Source organism: Oxyura jamaicensis, chromosome 2, assembly GCF_011077185.1.
Source record: "Oxyura jamaicensis isolate SHBP4307 breed ruddy duck chromosome 2, BPBGC_Ojam_1.0, whole genome shotgun sequence".
Taxonomy (NCBI): domain Eukaryota; kingdom Metazoa; phylum Chordata; class Aves; order Anseriformes; family Anatidae; genus Oxyura; species Oxyura jamaicensis.
In genome coordinates this window covers 48,200,450-48,221,261 of record NC_048894.1, presented here as the reverse complement: position 1 = coordinate 48,221,261, position 20,812 = coordinate 48,200,450, and the positions used below count along the sequence as shown (strand labels likewise).

Genomic DNA, 20,812 nt, shown 5'->3' with positions numbered 1-20,812 from the left:
AGCACAAGAAGGATATGGACCTATTAGAACAAGTCCAGAGGAGGGCCACCAAGATGATCAAGAGGCTGGAGCACCTATCCTGTGAAGACAGGCTGAGGGAGTTGGGGTTGTTCAGCCTGGAGAAGAGAAGGCTCCAGAGAGGCCTCATAGCAGTCTTTCAGTACATAAAGGGGGCCTACAAGAAAGCTGGAGAGCTCCTTCTTTGTCTGGGGGTGTAGCGATAGGACGAGGAGTAATGGCTTTAAACTAAAGGAGCGTAAATTTAGATTAGATATAAGGAAGAAATTCTTCACTCAGAGGATAGTGAGGTACTGCAACAGGCTGCCCACAGAAGTTGTGGATGCCCCATTCTTTGGAGTGGTTAAGGCCAGGTTGGATGGGGCTTTGAGCAACCTGGTCTAATGTAGGGTGTCCCTGACCATAGTGGGGGATTTGGAATTAGATGACCTTTAAGGTCTCTCCTAACTCAAACCATTCTATGATTGTTTAATATTAATGTTCCTTTTTTTCTTAGGAAACCATATTTCTGTCAAGATGGCTGTCTTCATACCTGATTTAGTAGCATCCATGCTGAGAGTTTTGATGTCTTTTCTCTGGCTTCTTTATTCATGTTGCTTTCAATGCTCCTCTATTTTAATAAAAGTTTCTAGGATTATACTCAATTGATTTGTCACTCAAAGCAAATCAGCACTTCAAGCAATTAAGTGTGGAAAAATACCAGATAACAAAGACATAACGATTTTTGTCCTCATCCTAGTTATGAAAAATACATTATTCATTATAGTATTGTTTTTAAATACTGAAGCACAATTTTCTAACACAATAGCAAAATTGCTTTTGAAACAGAATAAATTGCTTGCCAGTTCAGAGGCTGTATTTTGAAGTCAGGATTACTAAACATGATGGTGCTTGTGCTCATTACATTCCCTACTTGGTGAAGCTCCATATTTAAAAGTGCAAAATGAAATAATTGTGAAAAAATGTTTATAAAGGCAAAAATGACTTTATGATTAGGACATTGATGTACTCTACAAATATGACCACATTTACAAGAGTAGTATTACATATTAAGTAGATCTGTGAATGTATTTCTCAGCCAAGTCTGTTTCCCTTAATTCTCTTGCATTAACGTGTTCTGTCAAGAGAGAACTTTAACCATGTTTGCTTTGTTACCTTTGTGTGTAAAGTAAATTATTTTCTAAGTCAGACACTTGTTCAACTTTATACAGAAGTAAAAAGGGTCTCTTATGTTTCAGAATGTTGCTGCATACTCCAATGTGGCTGGCAGATTGTGATTTCACTGGATGGTGTTACAAATACACTATTAATTGTTCAGATGTCTAAAAGCAAAATACAATGCAAAAGAAAGCTCTGTATTAAAGCAAGTAACTGTGATAATGTAATTTGCAAATTCAACCAGGAGAGATTATAAAAGCATTGAATGTGAATCTGTTTAAACACAGGCTTGTCTTTTTCTGAAACTCAGTGTAGCGTCTTTTTTAAAGCAGATATTTTATTGTCAAGTGTGTAAGGTTTGAGTGTTAAATTAAGCTTAGTTTGAGAGTAATCCACACAATTTTGTGTAATATACATTCTAACCTGTAATACCTGCCTTGTTTTGAGAAGGTAATTTGCATAGTGTTCTCTTTTTCTTGATGACCATTTTGGGTAATGAGAAGGGAAGAAGTATTGCCAGATTGCCATATCTATCGAGACATATGCACCTTTTTGCAAACAATGTGGTCAGCAAAGTTCTGTTTTGTCATGTTTGTTTTAAACTGTGTTTTCATATTTTTGAAAGGGGTAGTGTTAATTTTATTTCTGAAAGCATGTTTCACTGCATATTTCAACTTTCTGGGAACTTTCTTGGCACTTCTAAACAAATGTATGCTGTTTTTTAATTTCAGACTTCTGTTTAGTTTTCTTCTGTGTGGTTGTGCTTTTGCATCATTTGAAACACATGAAGATTTTGTTCCCAAGGTCTAATGAGCTTAAGGTGCTCAGTTGACTTGCATCCTAGTTTTTTTTTTCCTAGTAACATATTTTCTAACCTGGTCCAAACACTTGAACAGCCTTAAATGACATCCCATACTGGGTGATTCAAAGGAGGTGCAAGAAGCTCTCAGGGCATCACCTGCCAACTGAAAGAGGAAGTGTCTCTCTAGCCAGTGACTGATTAACCAACCATGTTTTTATATTGGATCTTCGTTTTTAACTTCCTTTGCATCATTTTGCTACAAAGCCAGTGTTAAGTAGGTGGGGTACCTTTTCAGTAGAAAGCTAGTACGACAAAACATTATCGCGTTCCACCCCCGCCCCCCCCCCCCATTTTTTAACACCTGGGAAGATTAATAACAGTTATATATAATAAAGTATGTATAATATACAGTATACAACAACATACATCTCAGAAAATCTAGGTGAAAAGTAAATTCATTCACATTTTTTAAAAATATACTATAAAACAAGAAAATACAAATCCAGTGATTATGTTTTCTCCGGGTTAGTCCTGGTGTTGATCATGTAACTTTTTAAAATATTGGATTTGTTTGTCAAGATTTGAACTGGCATATCTTCAATATTACTGAGCATACTGTTTTGTGGTCTCACTAGTTTGCTCCATAATATTGATACTGCTCAAACAAGAATAATTATACTCTATAAATGTTTCTGATTGTTTGGCAGTATCCTCAAATGCTTTGCCATTGCTTTTCCTGAAACATGTATCAATATGCAGCATTTTTTTTCAGTCTTCTGAGATGTTATAAACTTCTCAAAAAAAGGTCCAGTGGGGCACCTCCCCCGTAGGCTCACTAACCAGCTGCATCAGGAAGCTATCGTTCACGCTCTCCAGAAGCCTCCTAGACTTCTTCCTCTGAGCTGTATTGCATGTCCAGGATATGTCTGGGAAGCTGAAGTCCCCTACCAGGACAAGAGCTGACGATTTTGCAACTTTTGCCAGCTGCCTGTAGAACTCCTCATCTGTCTCCTCATCCTGGTTAGGTGGTCTATAACAGACCCCCACCAGGATGCTTGCCTTGTTGGCCTTCCCACTGATCCTAACCCATAGGGACTCAACCTTACCATTCCCAGTCTCAGCCTTAAGTTCCAGAACACATCTCAGGAGGACAAATGAGCAGCGCCTCATTGGCTACTTGAAGTGGTGACATCCTATGCGATCTTCTGTGTCAGTGGTCTAAAAAGGGCCTGTTTTTTACCCAGAAGGAAGCTCCCAGAAGGGTTGGGGATGGAAGGAACCTCTGGAGGTCATCTGCTCCAACCCCTCTGCTCAAGCAGGTCCACCTAGAGCCGCATGGCCACTGGGCACCGCTGACAATAGCCTGGTTCTGTCTTCTTTGCATTCATAGCAATGTCTAGACCCCACCGATGTCTAGATCCCGCCGAGCCTTCTCTCCTCCAGGATGAATGCACAGTGATGCACAATGCAATCACTCACTACCCCCGGAGTGATGATGTCCACAGACCCCGTGCGGTGACACCCACGCTCCGGCCAACCCGCTCAGTCCCAGTCTTCAGCACGACCCCATACGGTATGGGACATGGCTCTGGCCAGTTTGGGCCAGCTGTCCTGGCTGCGACCCCTCCCAGCTCCTGGTGCACCCGCAGCCTCCTTGCTGGCTGAACGGTATGGGCAGCTGCAACGTCCTTGACTCTGTGTAAGCAGTGCTCTGCGACAACTAAAAGATCGGTGTGTTATCAGCATCAGTGTCTTCCGAGATCCAGAACCCAGCTCCATACCAGCAACTGGGAAGGCAGTGAACTCTATCCCAGCTGAAACCAGGACAGCCTCGTGCACTTCCCAGTGTTCTACCATCTCCACAAAAGCATCCTTCAGTGTGTGTTTCACAGATTCCTGCTTCTGACAACAATGAAGTTCATGCCGTGACCTTCCAAAGGGTTGACCCCTGCAGGGATGCCACCAGCCTGCGGGTGTAGAGAGATGGCAAGTGGGAGTTGGTAGGATGCTGCAATACCCAAGGACACAGAGGCTTTCTTTGCTGAAAAGTTCTATTTTTTACACATGGCCATAAACCCCCACTAGGCAGTATCTGTAATTCAAGGCAAGCATGGAGAGAGGTATCAGGCTAATTAAGAAAAGCCATCCTGGAAGAGATCGAACCCAGGAGTGGGCCACAAGGAATCAAGAACAATGTATCACTTCAAGGACGTGAGGCTCCCCTCACAGAGTTTGGAGTCAGCCACGTGCCCCCAGCAAAGGTTCAATGGGTTTTGGATGTCGTATAGGCAAGAACAATTTGTGCAGCACAGGAAGCTCTGAGGGAGAGATGCGCTCCATTTTGGGTCAAAAAGGAGTCCTATTTCTATCAAGAGAGACAGAAGAGGGCAGAGGACACCACCTCCTTAGAGCAGCCAAAAGCCGCTGTTAATTTCTGTGTTTCACCTGAGACAACCGATAGACACTGATGCTTCCTAGGCTCTGAGAAGGGCACTTTTCCCAGAGCCGTTCCTCCTTCTCAGACAGTCCGTTGCTCTTCTAGTTCCTTGCCTTTGCCCTTGGTGGTGGTATCTTCAGGCAGTCTCTGGTTCTTAGGTACCCTTAGGCTGCACTTGTAGGAGGCCAGCAACGCTTTCCAGGGATGCTCCAGGTTGCCAGGCCCGGTTCCCCAGCAGGCCGGCATTCTCTTCTGCCCGGCTTTTAGGAGACTTTTGATATCAGCCTTTTTCCCAGTCGGCCAGGACACCTTTCTGGCTGCTCCTGCCCCCACCACTTTCCCAGTCCCATGGTGACTTCTCATCCCCCAAATTACTTCTCACCCCCAAGTCTCACCCAGGGACCCTCCACCTGCAGCCACTCCCCATCAGGAGCAGACATCCCCAAACCAATTGGCGGCACGGGCAGCGGGAGAGGGCTGTGTTCAGCTCCCCCCCGTACCTCCCCAGCTGACCGATGCAGGAATAAGTGCAGGCAGAGGCTTTTCAGGGTGGAAAAGTGATAATTTATTATTCCTGGGGTAACTGGGGCTGCCACCCCCAGCCCATCCCCAGGTGAGGCCTGGCCGCCTGCTCAGGCGGGGGGCCAGGCCTGGTGACCCGTGTGGTCCCCAGCCCCCAGCTGCTCCTGCTGGACCCTGTGCAGCCAGGATGTGTCCCCGGTGTTGGTGTCCTGCGGGGACCGTGGCAGTCTGCACCCAGCCTGCCCCGCGTGCCAGGAGAAGCTCCTGACAAGTTTGCGTTCCGTGGATGGGCTGCGCTCCCTGTGCCTGGGCGAGACGCTGCGGGAGCGGTAGCTTGAGGGGCTCCTCTGCCGCTGCTGCTGCCGCCGCCCCAGCCGCGCGTTGCGCTGGAACCTTCCGCGAGCTCTTTGGGCCAGGCGCACAATCGCAATGATGTGCCTGCGGCACAGCAGGCAGGTGTTTCCCTCGGCAGCCCAGCGATGGACACACTCCAGGCAGAAGGAGTGCCTGCAAGGGTCAATGCGCGCTGCGTTGGACAGACGGCCCAGGCTGATGGGGCACGTCTCGTCCCCGGGGACCTCCACTGGCTGCTCGTTCTGTGGCCGCCGGCTCATGGTGCCTGCAGCCGCCGCGACGTCCTCTGCAGGAGGCTGCCTTGGTGCCAGGTGCTTAGCAGCAGCCTGCAGTCCTCAGCACCTCCCTTGCCTCGCGGGTCGCTGGCAGGACCTCAATGCCTCGCGCGACACCAGACTGCAGATAGAACCACCAAGAAAATATTCTAGCAGCAATCCGACATTAGCTTTCTAGGTTCAACCAATTATCTAGAGTACTGTAGCTGTCAACATTCTGTGTATGGATTGCAAACATTGCTGTTAGAATGGCAAATCTGCTTGTGATAGGTTCTACTTGGCAAGACCACACTTAAGACAGATGAGGCACATAGATGCCTATAGATTTGAGAACATTACCGAAAGACCTTGATGGCTTGCGTGCAACAAGAATGGCTTCGTGTGTTCCTCGTGCAACACCTCTGCCTCTCTTTCTCTCCTTCCAGCCGTAGCACCTCGAGCTCTTGAGTACCACCAGCTGGACTGGATGCAGGGGCCCCACTCAGGGCACTTATAGCCAGCCACCTTCTGTGAGGCAGAGAGAGAGAAGCTGAAGTCCCCCACCAGGACAAGAGCTGACGATTTTGCAACTTTTGCTAGCTGCCTGTAGAATGCCTCATCCGTCTCCTCATCCTGGTTAGGTGGTCTATAACAGACCCCCACCAGGATGCCTGTCTTGTTGGCCTTCCCGCTGATCCTAACCCATAGGGACTCAACCTTATCTTTCCCAGTCTCGAGTGCCACAACGTCAAAACACTCCCTAATATAGAGAGCCACACCACCAGCCCTTCTGTGCTGCCTGTTCCTTCTGAAGAGCCTATAGCCAGTCATTGCAGCACTCCAGTCATGGGAGTGGTCCCACCACGTTTCAGGGAAGGCAACCCAGTCATAGCTTGCCTGCCGCACAATTGCTTCCAGCTCCTCCTATTTATTGCCCATGCTGTGTGCATTAGTGTAGGTGCGCTTTAGTTGGGCCATTGCCTTCTTCCCCAGCCCAGACATTGTTCCCCCCAGCTCTTCTCTAATGAGCCTTTTTCATCCCTGTCCCCCTTCTCCCCTAGTTTAAAGCCCTCTTAATGAGCCCTGCCAGCTCCTGGGCTAGTATCCATTTTCCCCTTAGAGAAAAGTAGTCTGTCAGTGTACTGTGTGTTAAGTTTTGTATAAAATTCCCCCGCTGAAAGATTTGTTTAGTATTGCTCAGTTCAAGTAGTTTCTCCATCTGTGTTGTAAAGATTTATTTCCGGGACCTTGCTTGTTTTGTATAAAACTGTGATCTTACTGTTTAGTCAAAGATGTGTACTGAACATACCACCTCACCCAGCAGGTGAGAGAATGGACTGAATTCCTCAGTTATGAGAGGTGTTTTTTATTCTGTATAGCTGTGCAAATTCGTGTTATACTTTAGATGTTCCCAGATACTGGAATTCACTACTTCTAAACTGGTAGCATGTATCCTGGCATGAATTTGGGTTGTTGCAACACTTGCTCTTCCTGGACAGTCCCCAGGTACAGCTTGGCAGTGGGAGCGATCTAGGGATGATTCCCTTTGCAAGGAGTCATCCTGCTTTTTGGAAGCCAGGAGTTTTAAGGGCACAGATACGGGCTGCTTTGTTGTTTGTAATGCTTAGGAACATTCATTCAGTTTATTGGTGTGGATATAGCCCTGCTGCCCTACTGTATATTCAGATGTTTAGAGCTTATGTTACTTTTTTTTGTTTGTTTGTTTTGTTTTTTTACATGTACAAACGCACCAATGTATGCAATGAATTTTTGTTTGTTTGTTTGTTTGTTTGTTTTTCTGTTAATTACTGTTGTTATACAAAGATTGGGTTTAGGTTGCTTGGGGGGGAAATGAGACAGTCCTTGTATGCATATTCCAAAAGATGAAGTACCGCTTTCACACAAAAAATGAGTAATTTTGAAGCTTCGCATTTGCCAAATACTTCTTTTGTGACTCAAACAAAAAAGTTGTTTTTTTTTTTTTTTTTTCTGAGCTCTTAAAATCATTCTTCGCTACTCCTAATGCAAGAATAAATTTGAGAGATCAATTTTAGATTACACAAAGAATAGAATGACAAGAGTCTTCTAGACTTCCAAACTGCAGTGTTTGAGAATTAAAGAATAAAATATACATGCAGAATCTCTTTATTCTGATCAGATACTTTTTCATCAACTGGTCTTATTTAAAGCCTGCTTAACTACAATTATCAATAGTGTCAAGTAATAGTTTTTATATACATATATATATTTTTTGCATCTGTTGGGTTTGATATTTGATATGTATGTTTTTAAGCATTAATGCATCCAGCTTTTCTGACTGTTTAGGTCTGATCTAGGATGATTTTCTGTATCACGCATTTGTATTAACATTCATTAGGGTTATTGTATTTGTTACTGCATACAAACAGACGATCTTTGCTTGACTCTAATTCATTTCACATTTTTTTTCCAGTTGATATCCTCAGTTGATATCCTCATTTGTCCTTTGAATAGTCTGTGACAGGAAACCTGAGTAATAGTTCAGTTATTTCATATTTTTGTACCATTAAGCCACTGAAAGTGAAGAATTTACTCAATTTTCAAGCAGCTGGGGGAGTTTTCTTATCAAATATTCAGGTGTTTTCTCTGACCATAAGAGGCATTCCACAAGTGTAAAATTGAAGTGGTCAATGCTTTCTGGAGCGGGAAGGACCATTGTCAGCTTAGTCTTTCATAGGTCCCATAAGAAAGTGTTTTAACCTGCTGAATACTTCTATGTAGAATTATAAAATTCTACATTAAACTAATGTTTAATTAACAAAAACTAATATACTGATGAGTTGTGTAGAAGTTGTGACTCAAATAGAGGTCTGCACAGGCAAGAACAGACACAAGTATAACAGGAAAGTAGGCTGAAGCTCAATGGAAATACGAAGTTTGTTTCCATGAAAGCTCACATCATTTGCATCTGCTGTAAACTTTGCCAAGTGTCGTAGTTTCAACTAGGGTAGAGTTGATTTTCCTCCTAGTAGCTGGTATGGTGCTGTGTTTTGCATTTAGGATGAGAATAACGTTAATGACCTGATTACTTTTTAGTTGTTACGGAGCAATGCAGTCAAGAACTTCTCAGCGTCTCATGCTACACTGCCAGCGAGGAGTCTGGGGGTGCATAAGAAGCTGAGAGGGAACAGACCCAGGACAGCTGACCCAGACTGGTCAAAGAGATATTCCATACCATATGGCATCACGCTGAGCAATTAATATGGGGTGGCTGGGTGGGGCGGGGGACTGTTGCTTGGGGCTGAGCTAGCTGGGCATTGGTCAGCAGGTGGTGAGCAATTGTGTTGTGTATCACTTGTTTGTATATAGTATTATTAATAGTTTTATCATCATTATTATTATTTCACTTCCTTTTCTGTCCTACCAAACTCTCTTTATCTCAACCCAATAGCTTTTACTCTTTTTTTCCCTGATTCTCTCCCCCATGTTGGGGATAGGGGTGGGGAGGGTGAGATGAGCAAATGGCTGTATGGTGCTTAGGTGCCTGCTGGGTTAAACCACAACACAAAGCAAATTCTGTTTAACAAAATCTTGCAAAGAATCCTTTGAAAGTATGACATTGCAGCTCTGTATGTACTAATTCTATATCAAACAGGAATTTCCCTGTAATGATTTATATCAAGGGCTGGGTGATTGCAAGCTTTTTTGCGTATTGCCCATTTTTAACAAATCAAAAATTCTTGTTGATATGTTAGGACAAGTACACAAGGTATTTGGATTGAAAACATCTCTAATAAAATTCCATGTAGTAAAAATTACCTTTTGTTACTTTATGAGATTCCTGGTAATAAAAAAATATGTTGATTATTGATTTACTGTTTTTATTTTATCTTGCCAGGTACCAAGTGGAAGATGAGTCCTCTCATTTGGATGAAATGCCACTAATGATGTCAGAAGAAGGCTTTGAAAATGATGAGAGTGATTACCACACCCTACCAAGAGCCAGAATTTCTCAAAGAAAGAGAGGCTTAGAATGGTTTATCTGTGGTGGCTGGAAGTTCCTTTGCACTAGGTTTGTTGCATACTAGCACTTTTTATTAAGCTATTCAGTGAATTACCCAAATACTAATTGTGTATTGTATGATATGCGCAGAGAACAGGAGTACAGTATGCTTGTCATGTACCTTTTGACTACTTTGTTTACATTTGCCCCTCCTAGAACATTATTAGCAGTTAATAAAATGTTTGAAAGAGCTGCTGTGTATTTCTCCTGTGTGCTTTGCTGACTTTCAAGAAGGAGGCTTTTAAGGGAGATCAGGTACTGGACTCATACTAGTCCCAGGTCCATAACAGCATATAGGCATGGTTGTCACTTATGCTCAAAACTACATCAGGTGAAATGGATTAAAACTTTTCTTGAATTTTTTTGAGAGTGCTAATGTGTTAAGTTGACAAAATGCAGATTGTAATGAATTTGATGTTGTTGCCAAAACGAAAAAGCAATAACAAATGATTAGTTATAACTTCAGCTTTAAAGGATTAAAAAATAGTTGTAACTGTTGGCCTTGGAGTGAATCATAGGTGCAATTAGCTCTTATGATTTGGTTCTTATTTTTAAACTTCATGGCAGACTCAGATGTATGCAGTTGCCTTGGCATAGAAACTTACTAACAAATTGCTAGAAAATTTCTAATTATAGAATTTGCCATCAGGGTGTTTAAAACTAACATTTTATCTTGAATGATAATTAGATTAGATTTGAAAATCAGTCATTTGAAAAACAGAGTGAGTGGACTACTTCCAGTGAACTCAAACTTTTTTAGCAGGTAGTTTTAGAATTGGTTTAGATAGAAATTTTCACAGGTAGTTTTCATGATACTTAATAAATTCCAGAAGGTCTGTCAGTGTTGTTTTACTTAATCAATTGCAAGCTGTATTTGTGCACTTTCTGTTCTGAAATAATTTTCTTATATAGCTTTACTGTTTGCAGAAAAATACAGTCTGTGTTGATTTCTTCTCCCTGTAATGACTTAACAAAAATCCGTGTATTAGTGGAAATAAATTGTTGGAAAGTAGAAGGAAGGAAATGAGAAAACAGTAGAATGAGTTTGTATATGTAGATGATTTTTGGAAGTAGTGTTTTTGTTATAGAAATACTGTATTTTTTAATATTTGAAAGCATTTTAAGAGGCTGTTATTTTTTCTGGAAATATTTTAAAATGTTAAACATACTTAAGGTAAGTTTAAATGTGTGAGTATTAGTTACTGTAATGGACAGTTTCTGTTTAGCTCTTCTAAATGAGCAGACCTTGTGTGTCTTACACTTTACAGGACTTCAGTCATGAGACCTTGATTTTAGATTAACTGTCCTGAATCATGCTGCATATAGCTATTCCAGTTGTAAATGTCGTAGCCTTTGTTTTTCTAAGGAAGCGAGGCATACATGGTGCTCATTCTCAGTCTTTATGCACTTATTGATTTTTCTGGTGATTTGAACAAAAATGGACTGAAGGATGGAGATTTCAGTTGTGTTCCTGAAAATAGTTTCATAAAAATAGGCAGAATAGTCAAGAGGGCACCCTGTAGTTGCCCTGACAGAGGCACTGAAGAATCTCCAGTGCATGGAGAGGGGTAGGCAACTGCAAGACAAGGTTGAACTCATTAATAATCATAAATGGATTTCACAAAGGTCATTGATGCTGAGGATTGCAAAATTTCAAGTTTTATTACTTTTTAAACTTGATAGTTAATCTGAGCTTTGAGTAGAGCACAAGCCTAGTTAAAAAAATGTTTAAAGTTGGATTTTTGAGAATGAAAAGAGAAAAGAAAATGCATTATGGATGAATCAGTTTGCTACATTTTATACACATCTTATTGCTGAAGTAGCTTTGCTGATTTACTCAACTGAATTTTGATACGTTAAGGAGTCCTTTCAGTCTTACCTTTATACATAGAGGCATTTTTGGAATTTTCTGTAACAGGGCATGATAACAGATTTTTTTTCATGAAAAAAAAAAAAGACAATGAAGAGATCCTAGCCTGAAATTTCAGTAGGACTTCAGCAGGTAGAGGATACTCCCACAGGATAGGTGCAGAGATCTGCATAGGTGAGTTGGAGAAGATTAACTGGAAAATGGTTCCCGTGGTACCTTGCAGAGATCTTATCTACTGGTCCAATCAGGCTGGATAAAAACCTCATTTTGGGTGAGGTTCTGTATATGTAAATACTTTTTATGGTAATAGGGAGGTTTCTTTTTGGCTGAAAGCACCCCTGGGGCTTTGTCCTTGGTAGAAGTCAAGGATGTGCATTCAGTGTTAACAGTTAAAGGTTTTGGTGGTTTCTCATTATAATTAAACTCCGTGAATGTTTGTTGGTAGCTACTGAATGCAGCTCATAAAATTGCCTAGGAACATTTGGAAGATGATATGGGAGAAGTGGAGGCTACAGTACTGCTGTATATGGAATTATTACTTATACTGTGGAGCAGAATCAGGGTGTAAGATATTGGTTTGGTGGAGAATTGGGTGTTGATGCCTTCACAGTTGGAATGGAACAGAGTATGTGAGAAAATTATTTTCATATGTGTTGAAGGTAGATTATACGACTTCTGCAAAGAACTGAAATTTAATTGCTTCCAGAAGGCAAGCTGCATTTTTGTAAGTGTAATATTTGATTAAATATCAGATTAAATCAGACAGCATAGCAGTCTGAAACCTGTTCAGTTCAACAGAATGTAAAATTTAACCTTGTTCCTGTGGAAATGAGTATCTCCTACCTGAAATTGGATGACGTTTAAATTTCTACCCCACCCAGAGCTTCCTTTTGTGTCTTAACTTATATCCTAAGTGTTGGTTTTTTTTTTTTTTTCCAAAGCTGTCATAGAAGGGTGAATACAATGAGAGACTATGCATTTGTCTGGAGCCAAGCTCAAGGGGCCCCTGTTTTCTTTTAGATCCTTAGGGAAAATCTTGTGTTTGAGTTCAAAAACACTTTACTTTTTACAAATAAACCAACCCCCAAACCCACTAGTTTATTTGTTTTGCATTGTTGGGATTAAACTCATTTTTGGGAGTGGAAGGTTTCCATCTTACTTTGCAGTTTTGCAATTTGATATTCTATGCCTTTTGCTACTTTATTGTTACTAATAATCATATGGTTGTTTAATTGAAAAAGTTTCACCCTTTTGGCAGGAGCAAATATGGAATATTTGTCAAAGTTCAGTGTACATTAAAATTGATATTGTAAAATCCATTATTCAGCTTTTAACTTGTGTATACAATAGACTATTGTTGGCCAGAACTGAATGGTGTGAACTTTATTTGCAAATCTGCAGCTTTTTTTACATTTGAAAAAAAAAATCATAATTAAATCAAATGTCTTTGATTTTGAACAAACTGAAGCCTTAATTCAAACAATAAAACTTTTAACTTCAGAAACTGCATATTTATTGCTTTCATAACACAGTTAAAAGAAAACTGTGGTATAGCAGCTGTTTTGTGGCTATAATCATTTCCCCTTTAACTTACAAATTCTCTTCAAGCTTGTGAAATTATAATGCACATAGATCAATACTCTGGAGTTCTTTGGGCTGGATTGATTTCTTTCTCATGAGATTTACATTCCACTTGTTATCAAAAAACACTTTGTCCCTATGAAAATGGTGCCATTGAATGGCATTTCCATATGAAGTGAAGGGGATATCAAATGCTCGGATTAATTTGGGCTCTAAGATGGCCTGTACGCTTCCAATTAATCTGCAATGCATTTGTTATGCAGAAGCATGGGAAAATGCTGATCTTTTAAGAATGACATGACCACTGTGTTGCTTTTGGCCTGATTACTGAAGCTACCTGTTGAGTACAATAATTACAGTATGTTTTCTTTGCAGAACTAGTTTCTGCTACTTAAAACCTAATAAGGAAAAGCTGACCCTTGCACACAATATAGAGCTTTTTTATTATCTTTCCATTCTGATGAAAATGATGTTTTGTGAAAGATACTGGCAGTTAAGCTTGTAGGATAAAAGTAATGAAAAAAGGGGGGAAAAAGTCCTTATTATTAGAGCTACAGAGTCATTTGAGACTTTCACTTTAGCTTTTGACTTGGCAAGATGCACTGTATTTATGAAAAGTTAAAGGTCCTTATTTAACAATTGCTGCATGGTTTTTGAGTATAGCATCAGTGACGTAAAGACTACCGTAGTTCCTTCAAATTGGAAAATAAAACTATTAAGAAGCAGGTTGGTTTAAAAACAAAAACAAAATCACCCCCTGTTTATGCCTATACCTTAAAGTTCTTTTATCTCTTAGTTCATTTATTTATATATACAATAAGTTATATTGATACATGCATCACAGTCTATAGTTGTTTGTTTGTTTGTTTGTTTGTTTTTAAAAGCAAGCTTTTTATGTATGTGTTGAACTTTCTAGGCAAGGACGTTTGAAATAAATGCTTAAATCAACAATGTGATTTTTTTTTTTAAATCACTGAATTTATAGCCTAAGGTGTTTCCATTAAAGATTTCAGGAAAATCAAGGATCAAGTTTGTGTTGATCATTGTTTTGGGGATTTTTGAAGTTCAGAGAATGTTATTCCAATTTATCTCCTGATGCTTGTTTCACTCATATTTAGAGGTTACAAAAATATCAAAAATTCCAAAATATTAGCTAGACTGTTGTTCTTAAAAATCTGAATAAATGTAAATTGGTTTGGATTTGAGGCAAGTGCCCCTCTCTTAGTCTTTGTGTGATATAACAATGTTTACCATTAAGACTGTAAATGAAAAATAGTTATTTTGACTTTTGAGGTAGTAAAACTCATTGGAACCGTTACAGTATTGATTTGGGCACAACCTGTAATATTTATTTTTTCTTGTGTCTGAGAACTTCAGTGTTTTTAGCTCTGTGTCAGTCCTTTCTATCAAAGGTATCACAGTTGTTGACTAGTCAGACATCATTCTTGTGTCTGTATTTTTTGGCATTTGCTAAACTGATTGTTGTTATGACATCTGTTTCAGCTTCTCTATCAGTCTGTATTGCAGAAAGTAGAAGAATGGGAAACTCCATGGCAAGAAAGGCACTAGTTCAATTGCTTTAGTTAAATGCTTAATTTTACCAATAGAAAACTCCTTAGTATTTGTGGAGATTATTCTACAAAAGAGAGATTTGACTAGTCAAATATTCACACTTTTTGCAGTTCAAATTCCAAACATTTAAACAATGCAAGATTTCAAAGGCCATCAGCGTATTTCTCTCTACAGGCTTGTGGACAGGAGTTGTCATGCTTCTGTTCGCTTTCCTAGAAAAAATAATTTTCCTCAGAACTTTTTTGCTACAGGTCTATATCATCGCTTTCCATTATACAGCTAAGCTTTATCTTCCAGCTGTGTTGTCCTCCATTACGTGCCCTGAAAACTAACGTGTTTAAAACTTTAATTCCACAAGCAGTTTTGCCAAGTTTAAGTCCAAGCTGGCATGAAGTTGAATTGTTCCACCTTATGCTGTGAGCATGTAACCTGTGATTTTGCAACTATTTTTATGATTTTCTAGATTTTAAAGATCAGGAATGGATTTGTTTGAAATCAACCCCACTTTTTGTTCCATATTATCTTACAGCTAGATCAATTTGCTGGTCAGGTTAACCCATGCAGTTGCCCAAATACTTGTGTAGGCACGAGGGAAGGGGAAGAATGCACACCTTTATTATAGGAGGAAGATGGTACTAGCCATTTCAGCAGCAGCAGGATAAGTTCACAGCCATTAAACTGATGGTGGAACTGTGGCACGTAGAAAGCAGCGCTGTTCATATTGCTTTAAAGATGCTTGTCATGATCAAGACATCTGTAAGGTTATTCTGAACTGTTGTATGTTAGTAAACAGAATGATTGCATTTTGAATTCTGAACTAATGCTGTTACAGTGTTTAAAGTAGAATAATTCTTTGTTACTATTTACAATTGATGGAAAAAAGTTTTTGAATGGTCTTATATTTATTACAAAAGTAAAATGCATCGAATCAAACTAAATTGATGTCAGTTCCGTAGTGAAAGCATCAAGGAGGAAAATTTAATATACTGGCATTTGAAGCTGAAGTCTTGAAATATGATGGCTTGTGAGTGTTGTGTAGTGGCATTTCATGAACCAAGTGATGGTTGCTTTGAATGATTTTACTTTTGCATAACCTAGTTTTCCCTAAGAAGACCCAGCAAATTTGAATTTCATTTATTCTTTGGCAAAATTAGTTTCTAAACAGACCTCTGATAGTACAGGTTACAGACAAAGAACATTTCAAATGGGACTGTAGTGATGCAAGCTAACTATCAGCCTTTCTCCAGTGCTTATTTGTTTGTACCGTGATACTGTAGTTGTGGAAGAACAGTTTAGGAAGGGACCTTAACAGGCTGTCCAGTCAGTTCTTTGCCTGCATACTGCCATTATGTTCAAACACCTCACTAGAAAACTTATATCACTTCTTTTCACGTGTTGGTGTAGTTGAAATCCACTGTTACCACTTTGGCCTGTTCTTTGACTGCAGTGGGTGCTCAAAAAAGTCCTGTCTACTCATTCTTTCCAAATCACTAGTCTAGAACAGACTCCGAACATGATTAAGGCCCCTCCACCAGAATTAAAAATGCAGAGATAGTATCCGAAGGTCGTCATGGACAACAAGTTAACCATGAGCCAGGAGTGTGCCCTTCCGACCAAGAAGGCCAATGGTATCCTGGGATGCATTTGGAAGAGTGTTGCCAGTAGGTCAAGGGAGATGATCCTCCCCTTCTACTCAGTCCTGGTGAGGCCACACGTGGAGTATTGTGTCCAGTTCTGGGCTCCCCTGTACCAGAGGGACATAGGACTTCTAGAGAGGGTCCACAAAGAGATGTGGCTCTAGAGAGAGCCACAAAGATGATTAAGGGATCAGAACAACTGTCCTATGAGGAAAGACTAATTGAGCTGGGTCTGTCTGTTTAGCCTAGAGAAGAGGAGATTGAGAGAGGATCTTACCAACCTGAGGGGACAATGTAAAGTGAATGGGGCCAAACTCTTCTCAGTTGTGGCTTGTGATAGGACAAGGGGCAATTGGTGTAAATTGAACCACAGGAGGTTTGCCATATGAGGAAGAACTTCTTTATAGTTTGGGTGACAGAGCACTGGAACAGGCTGCCCAGAGAGGTTGTGGAGTCTTCTTCTTTGGAGATACTCAAAATCAGGGGTGTTGTCCATAGATTGATGATCTCTGGAGGTGCCTTCCAACCTCGGCCATTCTATGATTCTGATTCTGTGATTGCATTTCACAGCTTTTGTTGTTGTTGTTGTTCTCTCTTAACATTGTTATCTCATCCCATAATTCTTGTGTCATTGTCTGAGTTGCAGTTACTTATAGGTGCATGTAAGCTCTTTCTGTTCATCTCATTGCTCATAGTTTAAACCCTCTTTAGTGCTTTTGTAAACTGATTAGGCAAGGATGCTCTTTCTTTGTGAGCTGAATTTCATCCTTGCATATTGTTATGTGGTCTGCTTTTAGAGCTTATGTTTCTATTTTACTTGAAAATGTTTTACAGTGTGGCATTAGGTAAACTTCCCTGTTACTTCTGCTACAGGTAGACTAAATTTTACTATTTACGTTATAGTGCTAGTCTAACAAAGATGTTGGTTGTTTGTTTTTTTTTTTTTTTCTAACTTCATGTAACAGAAGACTTATCTCCTCTTTAACCATTAGCATAATTATAATATCAGTAATACAAGACAAAGAATTTAGCCAAAGGACTGTGACATATGGTGGATGAGTTAACTATTTAATGATGGGAGAATTTAGTCATTGCAAGTACTGACTGGTATTAACTAGTATTTTTTAATCTGTGTCAGGGTAAGGGGTATTGGGAGGTGTGTCAAGAGGATGCATATCAAATTTTATTGGGAGGGTGTCAAGAGGATGGAAGCACATTCTCTTCAGTTGTGCCTAGCAACAGGATGAGAGACAGTGGGCACAAACTGAAGCACAGGAAGATCCGAATATGAGAGGGTGATCTGTCTTTCCTGTGAGGGTGACAGAGCACAGGAACATGTTGCCCAAGAGAGGTTGTGGAGTCTCCTTCTCTGGAGATATTCAAAACCGACCTGGATGCCGTTCTGCCCAGTGTGCTCTAGGTGATCCTGCTCAGCAGAGGGGTTGGACCAGATGATCTTCAGAAGTCCCTTCCAACCTGAGCCATTCTGTGATTCTATATTGAAAGTATTTTACTAGGTTTTTCTGTAAAGAATGTGCAAATGTTTGTGTGTGTGTGTATTTACATATACAGATATATAATATCATATGTATTATATGTATATATATTCTCATAGAATCATAGAATATCCCGAGTTGGAAGGGACCCATAAGGATCATCAAGTCCAACTCCTGGCACCACAGAGGTCTATCTGAAAATTCAGACCATGTGACTAAGTGCACAGTCCAAACGCTTCTTAACTCTGAGAGGCTTGGTGCAGTGACTACTTTCCTGGGGACTCTGTTTCAGTGTGCGACAATCCCCTCAGTAAAGAACCTCTTTCTGGTGTCTAGCCTAAACCTCCCGTCTCAGCTTGACACCATTCCCATGGGTCCTATCACTGGTCACTAAAGAGAATAGATTGGCGTCTGACCCTCCACTCCCTCTTGTGAGGAAGCTGTAGACCACGATGAGGTCTCCCTTCAGCCTCCTTTATTCCAGGCTGAACAGGCCAAGTGACCTCAGCCGCTTCTCATACGTCTTCCTGTCTAGGCCCTTCACCATCTTCATAGCCCTTCTCTGAACACTCTCCAACAGTTTCACATCCTTTTTGTACTGTGGTGTCCAGAACTGCACACAGTACTTTGAGGTGAGGCCACACCAACTCAGAGTAGAGTGAGACAATCACCTACCTCAACCGACTAGTGATGCCGTGCTTGATGCACCCCAGGGTACGGTTGGCCCTCCTGGCTGCCAGGGCACACTGCTTGCTCATATTCAACTTGCTGTCAACCACAACCCCCAGATCCCTCTCTACAGAGCTGCTCTCCAGCATCTCATTGCCCAGTCTGTACGTATAGCCAGGGTTGCCCTGTCCCAGGTGCACAGCCTGGCACTTGCTCTTGTTAAACTTCATGCGGTTGGTGATCGCCCAGCTCTCCAATCTGTCCAGATCTCTCTGCAAGGCCTTTCCACCCTCAACAGAGTCAACAACTCCTCTAAGTTTGGTGTCGTCAGCAAATTTGCTCAGAACACCTTCTAGTCCTACATCCAAATCATTTATAAAAACATTGAAGAGGACTGCCCTAAAATGGAGCCTTGGGGGACCCCAATGGTGACTGGCCGCCAGCCTGATATGGCCCCATTTACCACAAACCTTTGAGCTCTGCCTGTCAGCCAATTGCTCACCCATTGTATGATGTTTGTATGATCTAGCTGTATGCTAGACATTTTGTCCAGTAGGATCCTATGGGAAACTGTGTCAAAAGCTTTACTGAAATCCAATAAATCCCATCAGCTGGTTTCCCTTGATCAACTAGATGGGTGATCTTAATATAAAAGGAAATCAAGTTAGTCAAACTGGACCTCGTGAACCAGTGTTTGCTGGGACCAATGACTGCATTGTCCCCCAGGTGTGCTTCAATAACTTCAAGGATCATCTTCTCCATATTTTTACCAGGCACTCATTTGAGACTGACAGGCCTGTAGTTGCCAGGGTCTTCTTTCTTGCCCTTCTTGAAAATTGGTACATTTGCCAGCTTCCAGTCAACTGGGACCTCTCCAGATTCCCAAGACCATTGAAAAATAATTGAGAGAGGTCCCACAATGACATCAGCCAGCTCTCTAAGCACCCTGGGATGAATCCCATCCAGACCCATGGACTTATATGGATCCATATATATTGCTATATTGCATGTATTATATATTACATATATTACATTACATTATTACTACATTATTACATATTATTATACATTATTACATATATTACATTATATTACAATACATTATACATTATATATGACATATATATTACATATACATTACTATATGTAATATAAAATGTGTGAACAAATATATATATTTACACAACATTTATAAAATAGTACAATGACTTGGGTTGGAAGGGACCTTAAAGACCATATAGTTCCAGCCCCCCTGCCAAGGGCAAGGACACCTTGCATTAGACCAGGTTGCTCAACTATATATATCTACAGATAGATATTATTTATGTGTTTTTATAGATGTATAAAGTGTATGTATGTACATATCCACATATATAAAAGTGTGTATCCACATACATAAACGTGAGTATATTTGTGTGTGTGTCTGAGTTAAGAGTTCTGTGTAATTAACCTAAATATTAGAAGTCAACGTCATGCTTACTAATCTAGATACAGTGAAAAAAAGCACCTATTTTTCTTAGCTTCAGGATTCCATGTTTGAAATTGATTATCATATACAGTATTTTTTTAGTATGAAAGTAAACAATTATTTTTCTTTTCAGTTGTTCTGATTGGCTTATAAACATTTGCCGAAGAAAGAAAGAGCTGAAGGCTCGCACAGTGTGGCTTGGGTGTCCTGAAAAGTGTGAAGAAAAATACCCCAAAAATGCCATTAAAAATCAAAAATACAACATCTTTACCTTTATACCTGGGGTAAGGCTACTAATCATTTTCTGGTATTGGCCTGACTGTATGTTCTGTACTGTTTTCTTTATTTGGCAATTCTGTGAAAAGATCATTTATTTGCCCAGATTCTTCATTTTTCTCTACCTTTATCTCAATGTCTTTAATTGCAATTGACAGTAAGAGCAAAGCGGCTTTTTTCTTAATTGTATTTTCAAAGGGTTATTTACTAGAGAAGTGCAATTTGTATGACTTGGAACAGTTGGATTTCAGTGAAGTTTTACAAATTTGAGTTGCATTTCCTTGCCTTTTTCTGTTCATGATTAGAAATTTGTAATCCTCTGTTTGAAACAGTCAATTCTACACTATCAGTTGTGAAAGTGCCACAGAATACTGACTGTAGTTGAGAAACAGATGAAAATCAATGTACTAATACAGATATTTCTGCATGGTCACTGCCATTGAAAGCACAATAAATGATGCATTCTGAAATATGAACTCATAAGGAAAAATCTCATTGATTTATATGGAATTATGTAAGGCTTAGCTTAGTAGAGTAGTACTTTTCAGAGTTGTATTTCTTACTGCAGTCTAAAAAAATATGTAGTCCTTTTGGTTTTGAATGCAATCCTTCAGATAATACTTTTGTTGTGGAGTAGATGCAGGTTTTTTGCTTTC

The 20,812-nt window shown here is 40.3% G+C and overlaps 1 protein-coding gene across 2 annotated transcripts in view; it reads left to right on the top strand.

The window, feature by feature from the left end:
* Positions 1-20,812, top strand: part of ATP9B (ATPase phospholipid transporting 9B (putative)) — a 175,543-nt gene that overhangs the window by 10,454 nt on the left and 144,277 nt on the right. For both annotated transcript variants that reach the window (XM_035316839.1, XM_035316838.1), the window contains exons 2-4: positions 5,378-5,389; positions 9,423-9,596; positions 20,014-20,164. In XM_035316839.1, coding sequence (XP_035172730.1) covers positions 5,378-5,389; positions 9,423-9,596; positions 20,014-20,164 — 337 coding nt within the window. The remainder of the gene's footprint in view (positions 1-5,377; positions 5,390-9,422; positions 9,597-20,013; positions 20,165-20,812) is intronic.